At 42.7% G+C, this 12,313-nt stretch overlaps 1 protein-coding gene across 3 annotated transcripts in view; it reads right to left on the minus strand.

Moving 5' to 3' along the window:
- Positions 1–12,313, minus strand: part of LOC120398953 (zona pellucida binding protein) — a 75,655-nt gene that overhangs the window by 40,189 nt on the left and 23,153 nt on the right. For all 3 annotated transcript variants that reach the window (XM_039526763.1, XM_039526761.1, XM_039526762.1), the window contains exon 4: positions 1,806–1,955. In XM_039526763.1, the coding sequence (XP_039382697.1) occupies positions 1,806–1,955 (150 nt within the window). The remainder of the gene's footprint in view (positions 1–1,805; positions 1,956–12,313) is intronic.

Genomic DNA, 12,313 nt, shown 5'->3' on the forward strand with positions numbered 1-12,313 from the left:
CATTGCATTTAATAATATATAATTATAATACAGTATTTTGCACCTTCTAGTGAGAACCAAAAAAACTATTTTAAAGGGCTTCAAGATTGATTCCTGTCCCCCAAAATGAGATCCAAGAGACCTCTAGCAACTGAGCTCAGCAACACGTCCCTCTAGATCAGTCTCTCTGCTGGTCCTGCTGAATAGCTGATACGGCAGAGGGGGGTGAGGAGAGTCTCTCCTACAGCAATCTGTACTGAATTGAAGTTAGCTCCCCTAGTTCCCCACAATTACAGTATTGCACATGGTGAAGGGGGTCAAGACGACAGTAGGGGTCACAGATTAAATGGATGGATCACAAGGAGACAGAGGAATAATGGAAGCTAAAGAAAAATAAGCAGGGAGGCATCAGAGCAATAGAGAATGAAGGAACAGAGAAGGGAGAATGGAAAAATTAGTGATACAAGGAGTACATGACAAGGAAAAAGAGAATGTGGAGAGAAATCAGGTAGCTGGGTTAAAAAACAATGCCATACAGACTACATGATGGTGTACTGGTACCCATTTAAAGATAACTCACTAGACCATTCACTGCTTGTTTATAATGCAGTATCGCATATTCATTCTGAATTTTTTTAAGCCATATCATCATGTATTTTAATACATTTATATATAAATTATTCCTGTAAATTGGGAGACCACATCTGCTTCTGTGCCCAGGTCCCGTATAATCTGGAAGCCCTGTACATTTCTATAAAAATAATTTTTCTTTCAGACATTTAGATTGGAGCCTTGTTGTGGGGAACAAGCAAGTTATAACAAGACTGGAAGATAACACTAGAAAATAGATGCTGGGAACTATAAATTCTTCAGCATTTTGATCATGAAAAAATAAAATTCAAAAGAAGTTCCCCCTTTTCAGCTATGTTCAGCAAGTTGACAAACTACTAAAACAATCAGACTTCTTTTTTAAGGTTGGAGATAGTGGGCCAAATTCAGGTGAATTCAAAAGCAGGAATTAATTTGGCCTATTCTGTTCTACTCAATGTTTCTAAGATAATACTGGCTTCAACCCAGTTCCAACTGAAGTCAAAAGGAGTTTTGCTATTGGTTTCAGTTGGAATAGAATCAGACCCTAAAGGAAGAAAAGGGGAACTGGTAATGAAGAAATATAATTTTATCTGTAATACTTGTATTTCAGCAGAATCAGGGGGCATTCTGCTATATCATGCAACAAAATTTACTCTGAATAGTGAAGCAGAATTAGCACGTTCTTTAAAAAATGCCAACACTTTATATTTCATTACACAATATTCACTCAGAAGAGCATGACTTACTTGACAATACTGTAAAAACAAAACTGAATAAGAGCTTTACATTGGTGTAAAGTGTGTCCTAGTGACTCTCCTGAAGTCCCAGGAACAGGAGGTAAAAAAAGAAAAAAAGACATTAAAATAAATCTCCAAAGGAATAATTCAGCATGAAATGAAGTTACTTTGGCATAGTTTTTAAGAATTTTCACCCACCCAGTTTTTCAATCTTCTATTTTTCAATTATGTTTTATGTCTCCTTTTAAAAGCAGAGAGCTATGCTTAATTTCTCAATCAAAAGACCAGAAAATTTCCTTTAAGGCACTGAAAATGACAGTCCATGAATTCTCTGGTAAGTGACAATTAACAGCAAATTACTGAAAGAGGTACAGAATTCTGCAACTCTACTCAAATTAAATTAAGCTGGCCTATCAGAATTTCAAAACATCAACATACATTTTAAAAGTGAAAGAAAAAATGTTTTTGTACTGTAAATTAACTATTTTGATCTCTTACCATAAATAACATATTTGAGCAAATAGTTTTTTTCAGTCTGCTCTGCGGTTGGTTTAAAAACGAGGGAACATGTGTAAATTCCACTCATGTCGTATTTGAAGTGTCTGAATATTAGGGTTCCTGTTGGTGTTATTTTCACACTGCTATTTTCTAGTAAATAAATAAATAAAACAGTACAGTGAGTTTAGCTTTACTTTTCATTATAACATGGGAAAATACAAAAGGAGGAATCTGAATGGCTATGGTTCCAACTATGCACAGAATGGTACTTATAGCCTTAATACAAGAAGGAAGCTCACCAGTAACTGTAGTTTTTTACTGTATTACCACTGCATATTCACCATTATAGGTGCCCCAGTACTGCTGAGCTTTTGGAATTTCACACAAGTAGTGCTCATTGGGCTGCACAAGCACCCTCACACAAAACTGTTCAGTTATAAAAGCATGTTATGATCCCAACCATCTCAGTTCCTTTTAGTAAACTATAACTTCTCATAGTAGAGAACTCCCAAAGGAGGGCAGATAGTCTGAATAGTTACAGGCAATACAGTAAGAATATATATATATTTATTCTACAGTTACAGGTAAGTAATCTGGCAATTACCCCCACATATTACTAGTTGTGGAAGTTTAACAATTATCAGAACTCCAAAGTAGGTAGGCTAAAAAATTATAATTAAACAAAGGACCACAAGACAAAGTTTCCCAAAATAAGTATCACATAGAGATGCTAAACTGAAAGAGCAGTGCTGTGGAAATGTGTATACAAGACTTAAGATAGCAGTTGTACAGATGTCTAGGATGGAAAGAAGGCTTGAGGCAATAGAGTGAGCTCTTAAGATATTCAGATACTGACAGCCAGACTAAATAACAACAGGTATCAAGGCAGACTCTGATTCACTTTGATAAAAACTGCATGGGAATAAACAAACAAACAAACTACTACAGTGTCTGCATTTCTGTCTACATTACCAAGGGCAAAAAATGTTTAGTGGACTTCCCAAATATCTTAGTCCGGTCAAGATGAAACATCTATGCTATGGAGCCTAGATTTTTCTAGTGTGAGTGAGATTTTGGGAAAAATATTGAGAAATGAATGGCCTGAATCAGGTGAATTTCAAGGCCGGTGCAAGGATATTTTGCGCCCTAGGCGAAACTTCCACCTTTCCCCTTAAAATAAATCACATACATTATACACAATACACTGTCACAGAGTAACATGTTATAATTTAGAATTTATTTTTTCCACGCTTTAAGTTTAGCAAATTTAGAAACAAGTTCCTCCAAGTCAATGCTGTGAGCAATGTCATGTTCTACTGACAAGGTAGATAGCCCAACAAGTCTTTGTTGCAACATTGATGTTCGCATGTATGTTTTTATCAACCTGAGCTTCAAGAAGCTTCGCTCACCACTGGCCACAGAAACTGGGAGAGTCAAGAGGATGCGAAGAGCAGTAACTGTGTTAGGGACACTATCTGTCAGCTTATTTTCCCATATGAAGTTCAATACATCTTGCGGTGATGCACTCTTTTGGACTCGTCTTGCAATAGCTTGCAATTCACTGCACAAGTCAAAGGCATCAATATCTTTGGATTCACCATGTTGCAAAGCTTGCTCCAGATTCAAGCAATGCTCCATAATTTGCTTTGGTATTGTGTTTTTCAAAACTGTAAACATCATATATGAAGCCAAATACTAAACTAATTTGCTGCATCAATGTGAATCTTTCTTCAACCGAATTTATTGCTGTGTCAATGACGGCAAAGTAAAAGTTCACTTTGAATTTTTCTTTCGGATTATAAATAGGTTCGTCATCTGCTTCATATGTGAACTGCTTCCTCTTTTTTCTAATACGGATTGGATCTGGTTCAAAAAGTGCCGGTACATCCAACTCCTCCGCAAGTTCACCTGCATCTACCAATGTTTTCTCAAAGCCTGTGTCACTTCTGCGGCCCACAAGAAATGTCTTGGTTTCTCCAAGTTGATTAATGGTGTCACATATGTTGAATTCTTTCGCCTGAAGTTGCTTGCTAGTCATGTTGATCTCAAACAATATGTCATACCACAAAACAAGAGAAACAAGAAACTTGAAATTAGAAATGGCTTTTGTAAGATCCTTTGCATCAACTCGTGACGTACTGCCAAATGATCTTGTTAGAGTAGTGTCATCATAGATGTCTATCAGAGCATCATAGATGTCACCAAGCTGATAGCGAAGAGGTTTCAAGGCATCAATTCAACTTTCCCATCTTGTTTCACTCAATGGTTTAACTGTGAGATTAGTTATGTGGCGTGTTAGAACTTCCCAGCGACGTGTAGAAGTTGAAAAATACAAATAGACATGTTGAACTAAATCAAAGAAGGCGGCTGCTTCCAAGTAACATTTTGCAGCATCATTAACAACCAAATTCAATGAATGTGCACTGCAAGGAACAAAAAAGGCTCTTTGCTGGACACCATTTTCTTTCCCTTTCATATTGCTCCCATTGTCGTAGCCTTGACCACACAAGTTTTCTATAGGCAGTGACATCTCTTCTAACTGGTGAAGAATAGTTTCTATCATACCAGCTCCAGTTGTCTCCGTAAGCAACACAAATCCCAAGAAATATTCTTTATGCATACTGATTCAGTCTCATTCTCTGTCTCTGAAGTACGCCTATTCATAAACCAAATTATCATGGTCCTTTGTTCAACATGGCCTGCAATCTACAATCTAGAATGATCGAAAAGTATTTTGCCGCACAAGCAGATGCTAGGTTTTTCCTAGGTCAGTTCAAGTTCCTTCCATGTTTGAACATTTGTCAATGTTCAAACAACTCGCAGCAGAAGCAAAAGACAGAATCATTTGATTGGCATTGAACTACAATGTTGCTTGTAATCAGAAATACACTCGTTCCATTTTCTAACTAAATAGGTCACACTCTCTCAAATGGTTGCCAAGTGCTCTCTGTGGTGGTATGCTCATCTGCTCTAACTGCCTACTAACTTCCCTATGAGAAACATCTTTGACTTTGATCCAATGAAAACAGGATGGAAAAGCTCCCCCCCCACCCCCCAGAAGACCTAAGACATGATGGCTGGATGACATGAACAGACACCTGTCCCTCACAGGCACTACCTCATAACATGCCAGTTTTGCTCAGGACAGATCATCATAGAGGAATATTATGCATTCAGTGGTCTCTACACTGGCCAAGCAACAGCATGACAACTAAACTAATCTAACCAGTCCATCCAACTTTTTTGACTGCTTCTTGGGCACTGGCGAGGGGTAGCGGTGCCAGACTGAGCCCGGTGCCAGGGGTGCACAAGTCTACAAACCGAGGCGAGGTACTGGGCCTAGAGTCCTGCCGGGACTGCAGTCCTGCGCCAGGCAGAGCGCAGCCTCCATGAGGAGAGAACTCAAATGAATATCATGCTCCTTCTGCGTGATTCCCCCAAGCACTTCAGGCAGCTGCTATGGGGGTCACTCACAGGCTTAGGCCTGTTGCAGGCATAACACAGCAGCAGGGCTTAAAATCCAGATACCGGACATGACAGAGGCTGGGGCAGGGAGAGGGGGGCACCAGGGCAGCTCAGCTCTGTGGGCTGCCATCCTCTCCAGCCACCCATGCACAAGGGGACCAGGAGGATGTACCAGCAGGCGCCCGAGGCCAAGCTGTGGGAAAGCGCTTACCTTGCCCAATGCACGGGCATCGCAGTCCTCTTTCTTCCTCCACCGGACCGCCACCCGAGGCTCTGTTGTTCTCGGGGGGGGAGGGGGGAACGCACTCTCCGTGCCTCCCGCTGGGGCTGAGCCAGGAGGCAGCCTCCCGTTTCCTCGTGAAGACCTGCTGTAGCCCGTCGCCGGGCCCGTGGGCACTAAGCAGAGCTCTGCCCAGCCGCCGGCAGCCCTGCCGGCAATGACAGTAATTGCATGAAGCAGTGGCTGCACTAGGAGAGGGCGTCTGAGTCACACGTGTCAGCGTGCCGCCAGCAGCCCAGCTCAGGAACGCTGTAAAAAAAAAATGGGAGCACCGCTTTTTGGCACCCCCAAATCTTGGCGCACTAGGCAACTGCCTAGTTTGCCTAATGGTTGCACCGGCCCTGATCACTATCCATATTCATTTGGCATGAGGACACTGGACAACTTTGTCCTTGTGGAATACAGTGGAAGATCAGCTATTAAAACCTGCATTTCACTCAATCTTAACAGGCGTGACTGATTTAAAAAACTGCTGTTTTTAGTGACAAGTGAAATAAAGAATATTATAAAAAATTAGAGAGTGAGCTCTTTAACTTCAAGATGCCAGGTTGAGATTCCACATCAACACAGGTTCACAAATTTATGAGCCTACCTTCACCTATCCTATAAGGAATCTTATGGTGGTGGGTCACTTAGGACAGGAGGTATCAACTGGAAGGTTATATGCTGAGACAGCAGACAGGTGCACCTTGGTAGAAAACAAGCAGAGGCTTAAGGACTATGGGCCACATGCTCAGCCCTCCGCCCAGCTGCTCTGTGTTGTCCAGACAGTGCAAGACAGTCAGACCAGTGCCTGAATCAAGGTGCCTTGGTATATGGGAATTTGTATGCAGGCACAGCTGGCTCTGTTACTAATTCATAAAGATAATGTCTCCAAATGATTGGGGTTTGCTGCATGGGATGATCTGGAAGAGCCTTCAAAATTGGCACCTTTGAATGTCAAAATCCTACACCACTGAAAGAAGACTGAAATGGGTGGAGCTACTAGCTAGAAATGCAAATCAAATCCTTAATCAAATAGTATGTTCAAAAGCTATTTTGTTCAGGTGCACTAAATTCTAAAGGACAGATGGGCAAGGTCCTTTTTGCTGTGGGCAAGGCTCTTTTACTGGTTCCAAATAACTACATTTTAATTTCAGTAAGTCTATCCTTGTGTAAAAGGATAAAACAGGCCGATCAAAACTATGCTGGGTATGTAGAAAACTTTAGTTACATCCCTTTCCAGGCAAAACAATATCAGTCTTTTCAATTGCTCACAATAGTTAAACCCTACCATATTACTTATATTTTTGACACTTTTCAGTCTGCACTGAACTTTTTTTAACATAAGGAAACCAAAACTGATCATAGTATTCCAGATGACGATCTAGCAGATTGTAATCTATATTATATCATATATTCATTTGGGGCCAGATTCAGTTTGTCCTTTATGTCTGTGCACAAGTGTTGAGAGGGGGCAGGGGATCTTCTACCACTTTACATGTGCCATGAAGGATCAGCTGCAGTTGCAGCACTTGTGCTTCGGAGTGCTTAAAGACTGTTTCTTCTCTACACCTCAGGAAGGAGCAAGGAGAGCCATGCACTGCCACACCCACACTCAGGAGCAGCTCTAGGCACCAGCTCAACAAGCAGGTGCCTAGGGCGGCAAAATATATGGGGCGGCATAATGCTTGGGCCCCAGCTCATACCTGAAGCGGCGGGCTGAATCCTGACCGCCCCAGGGGGCGGTAACCAGCTTGTTGTTCTGCCACCAGGTGCAGCGGGGCAGAGAGCCGGCTAACTGGGGAACGTATCCCCGCCGCTCTCCCGTGGGCAGCGGCCACCCCGACCCCTCAGGCGGGAGCTGGTAGCACAGCCCTGCCCTGGCTGCAGAGGACAGGCCGCTCCTCCTCGGCTTGTTCGTGCCGCTCTTCTGTGGTCAGTGGCCACCCCCCCACCGCCCCATTTGGATTCTGCCTGCCTGGCTGAGGCTGCCTGCCTCACACCTGGTGCAGAGGGGCAGGGCCCCAGGGTGTTTCTGGGGCAGGCCCAGGCCTTGTGCTGTGTCAGGGTTGTGTGCAGCCTCACCACTGTGTATCTGTGTCCTACAGCTGGGGGTGCTGCAGGGTGATCTCCTACCTTTGTGCATCCACTTGTCTGTGCTCCTCACTGCCATGCTAGAGCCTCTGCAGTTATTTATTGACAAATAAAACCTGCAGAATTTTAAGAATATTGTGCGCAGAATATTAATTTTTGGTGCAGAATTTTTAATGTTTTTGCACAGAATGCCCTCAGAAGTAGTATTTGATGTGATAATGTGGAGTGTTGTTGCTTGATGCCTCCATACCATAGTGACTGAAACAGCTAAAATAAATAAAAAGGCAGGCAGGCAAGCAATGATGTACATATTTTAGTTTTAAGATAGAAAGTGTGGAGCAAGGCCTATCTTTTTGGGGAACCCAAAGTAGGAGAACAATAAGAGTGGACAGGTAAGACTTTTTTCTGTCTCTCCTCACCCAGAAAAAGGGAGAATTATAACTTTTACTCTTGAACATGAAATTCCACAAACCACAGCAATAAGTGATATTCCCAGGTCCCCCAGGATGCTCTCCTGCAGGGCTTTGGGGTGGGTGGAGAAACTGTCCCTTGATGATATCCACTTTCCCCTTCTCTAACACTGAATCTATGTCAGGATGCAGAAAAGAGGGGGGATTTTCCCACTTGAAGAGGGGTCTGGTATATCTGCGACAGATCCCTTGAAAACAGAATGGGGGCGGGGGAAGAGAAGCAGAGCCTACTGCAGGATTCCTAAATATCTTTATCAAAAAAGAGGGCACAGTGGCTCTCAGAGTAAATCTGGTCTTGAAAGCTCCATATTGGATTCAGTTGACCAGGACGAGGTTAAGACAGTTATGCAAGTCATGAAGCCATTTTGGTGAGCAGTCCTTTACAGCACAGAAATCTCAGTGGTGCTAGACTGAGTCAACAATAGGAGTCTGAGCTGGTGCCTCCCAATGCTTGCGAGTTTAGTTGGAGAAGATGAAGCACATCAATTATATCTGGGCTGTGACTCTCTTCTAGGCACTAGAGACTCTGAATAAAGGAATCTGTAACAGACAACACAGCTTTGCATGAAGCACAAGTCTCTTGAAACTGGTTTTCTTTCATGATTGAAGCATCAAAGTGTGGGATTAATGGATCCAAGAAAGGGGTGGAGGGGAATCAACCTAAAAGAACTGATATTGAAAGGAGAAGCAGCCCAAGTCGGCTGTGCTCAGAAGACACCACAACAGCATGACCAGCAGAAAAAAATGGGGATTTTCTGTTTTTAAGAAAAAAAGCTGGTGAACTAGCTAGATGAATTATATACTAAGACTATCATGAAAAAGAGCAAAGAAAGGAGAAAACCAACAAGGGAAGCACTGTGAACATAGAATCATAGGACTGGAAGGGACCTCGAGGGAGTCTTCTAGACCAGTCCCCTGCACTCAAGACAGGATTAAGTATTATCTAGACCATCCCTGACATGTGTTTGGAGATTTTTTAAGAGCAGGTTAGACAATGATGGAGACTCCACAACCCCCCGCTATGCAATTTATTCCAGTACTTAACTACCCTGACAGTTAGGAAGTTTTTCCTAATGTCCAACTTAAACCTTCCTTGCTGCAATTTAAGACATACTGAATGTGCTCTGAACTCTTTGTACCCTAGGTAGTCAGAAAGATATGTGGTTGTGCCTACTTCCCAATCTCCTATGCAAGGGGAAACAGTTGGTGGGTAAGTGGCCCTAACAGATACTGTTTTGCAGAAGATCTTGCACTGAAAGCACCTGTACCCAGGAATGGAAATCAATTTGGACAACATCAAAACAAGCAAGGATGGGTTACACAGAGAAGCAGTAAAGTTCTAATTTGAAAATGACAAAATGACATAAGAGCTGTTAAGTAGCCTGGCTCCTTTATGTTGCTCTTGACTCTTTTTAGCCTCTTTGCATCTTGGTTGGTAAGGACATAACACTGTCTTTTAGAATTTCTACTGCAGTTTGTAGAAAACCAAAAAAAAAAAAAAAGATACACTGCAAATCCAAAATAAGATTTAAGATTAGCACTCCATGGTCTGAGACAGACTACTGTGCTGGAAACTGGAAGATCTAGTGACATTTGATAGGGATTTTATTTGTTTGTTTCTTGAACCTCAAAATTTAGGAAAAAACCTGTAATTAGTAAAATGTTTATGGAAATTTTGGGGTGCTGTTAGAAGAATTTAAAATGAAAAAGGAAGGTCAGATTAAACCTGCAGACCCATTATAGTAATGGTCATAGCGATATACATTAGGACTTAGTTGGCATATTGCCATTTCAACTTACTTATAAAACTCCATCTTTTTACTACAATGAAATGCATGATGAAATATTGCAATCGATGGTGACTGAAATTCCCTAGTAAAAGCATTTACAGCTATTACATAAATCTAATAAGACTGGATATCCAATTTTCTTGCGCTTGTTTTGAAAATGTCAGCATTCCTGTGTTTATGTAAAGAAACTTGAGTGTAAACCAAGAACCTTCGCATTGAACTATACTTGTTGATTTTATTTTATTTTCTAATGTACACATATTATAAGAAAAAAGCCTTCTTGTAACTCATCAGGAGGATTTTAGTGGAATTAGATTTTTTTAAATGTTATAATTACCTGTTTCATGAGCTATAGTGGATCAATTCCTGAGTGAGTTATATCTGAGTCATTAAACACAGGAGGCTTACTCTGAAGCAAAAAGTAGGTTATTGACGATTTACTTTCATTTCAATTTGTTTCTTTAAAGTACCTCAGGACATTGAGATAACGTCAGATGTTTCTAAGTCTGACTTCCTATGACTGGAACCATTTACGCTTTTCTTAGATGTCTCTTGTTGTTCTGCTTAACCAGTGGATCTATGAAAACAATATGTTCCTGTGCATAAGAGAGATGTGCCCAACATTTAAGACATTTTGGAATGTCACTGGAGCCTCCATAAGGAAGGTAAGCTGTCAGCTGTCAGGTAACCCCTTAGTATTTTTATTAAAGGGTCCTGAAACCTCTGAGTTTTATAAAAGCCATAAAGAACTGATCTCTCATCTCCTAGCTGCAGCTAGAATTAACATAGCAAGGTGGTAGAAGAGGAATGACTCCCGTAAAACTGGTTATCAAGAAGTGTGGGAAATTCTGGTACAAGAAAAATGAAATCAAGTCACAGTTCTACATGGGAGAAGGAAAAATGATAACTACTTAAAACTATAATTACTGGTGGAACTTTTTGGTGTCTGCTAGAAGAGGGTCACTGCCCACCACCAAGAAAAAACGGTTACCTACCTTTTGTAACTGTTGTTCTTCGAAATGTGTTGCTCACGTCCATTCCATTCTAAAGTGCGTGTGTGCCCATGTGCAGTCATTGGAGATTTTTGCCTTAACGGTATCTGTAGGGTACCCTCTGGAGTGCTACACTCATGCATCGGTATAGTAGGCGTCACCGGCCCTATGCTCTCTCAGTTCCCAAACCAATGCTGGCAAGGCCAAGCCAGAGCTATCAGAGTAGCCTTCGCCTTGTCTTGTTTGATCTTCATGAGGACTCTGTGCGTGGGAAGGCATACATCAGAGCCACCGACTACAGGAACAAAATATCGTCCAACAGGGAGCCCCTGTCAATCCCCCGAAAAATCAAGCAGAACACATGGCACTCCCAAGGTGGACTTGTTCGTCTCTCATCAGAACATGGAGTTTCCCACCTTTGGAAGATCACACTGACCACCTCCTTTTGGAGCAAGAGAAGAGAAGGTCCTGCTGAGGCGATCTGCTAACACATTCCTGGCCCCGGCAAGGTGCACAGCCACCAAATGAATGGCATGCTGCGCACAGAAGTCCCAAAGGTAGAGACCTTCTTGGCAAATGGCCGATGACCTGGCTCTGCCCTGCTTGTTGATGTAATACATCGCAGCAGTATTGTCCATCAGGACCTGTACCACTTTGCTCTCCAGGTGGGGCAGGAAAACCTGGCAGACCAAGCAAACTGCTTTGAGCTCCCTGACACCCATGTGGAGGGACTGATCTTCCCGTGACCAGTGGCCTTGAGTGCTGAACTCGCCCAGGTGGGCTCCCTAGCCCATGTCCGAGGCACTGGAAACCAGAGTCAGCTATGGGAATGGGGCCGCAAAGGGAACTCCCTCCAACTCTGCTCTGGGGTCCAACTACCAATTCAGGAACAACTGTATATGACCCAGCACCATGATTACCCGGTCTAGACCGTGTCTGATGGGGATGTAGACTAACGCCAACCATGCCTGCATTGGACAGAGATGGAGCCGAGCACGATGGACCATGTATGTACATGCTACCATGTGACCTAACAATCTTAGGCAGGTGTGAGTCGTGGTGAGTAGATGGTCCTTCACATGGGACATCAGGTCCAACATTGCCTGGAAACGGGCCTCCGGAAGGAAGGCTCTATCTTGTGTGATGTCGAGGACCGCCCCTATGAACTCTCTCCGTTGTACCAGCCTTAAGGTTGATTTCTTTTCATTTATCAACAGGCCCAGGCCATGGCAGGTGGAACATAACAGACCGAGACTCCTTTGTACCAGTTTCCAAGACCTGCCCTTGATGAGCCAATCATCGAGATACAGGTAGACCTGGACACCTCAGTTAAGCGGCCATTGGTGCCATACATTTTGTGAACACTCTTGGGGCCGACAAGAGTCCAAAGGGCAGTGACATGAATTGGAAATGGTGGTGGCCCACTATAAAACGG

The sequence above is a fragment of the Mauremys reevesii genome, linkage group 2 (genome assembly GCF_016161935.1).
Source record: "Mauremys reevesii isolate NIE-2019 linkage group 2, ASM1616193v1, whole genome shotgun sequence".
Lineage (NCBI taxonomy): Eukaryota > Metazoa > Chordata > Testudines > Geoemydidae > Mauremys > Mauremys reevesii.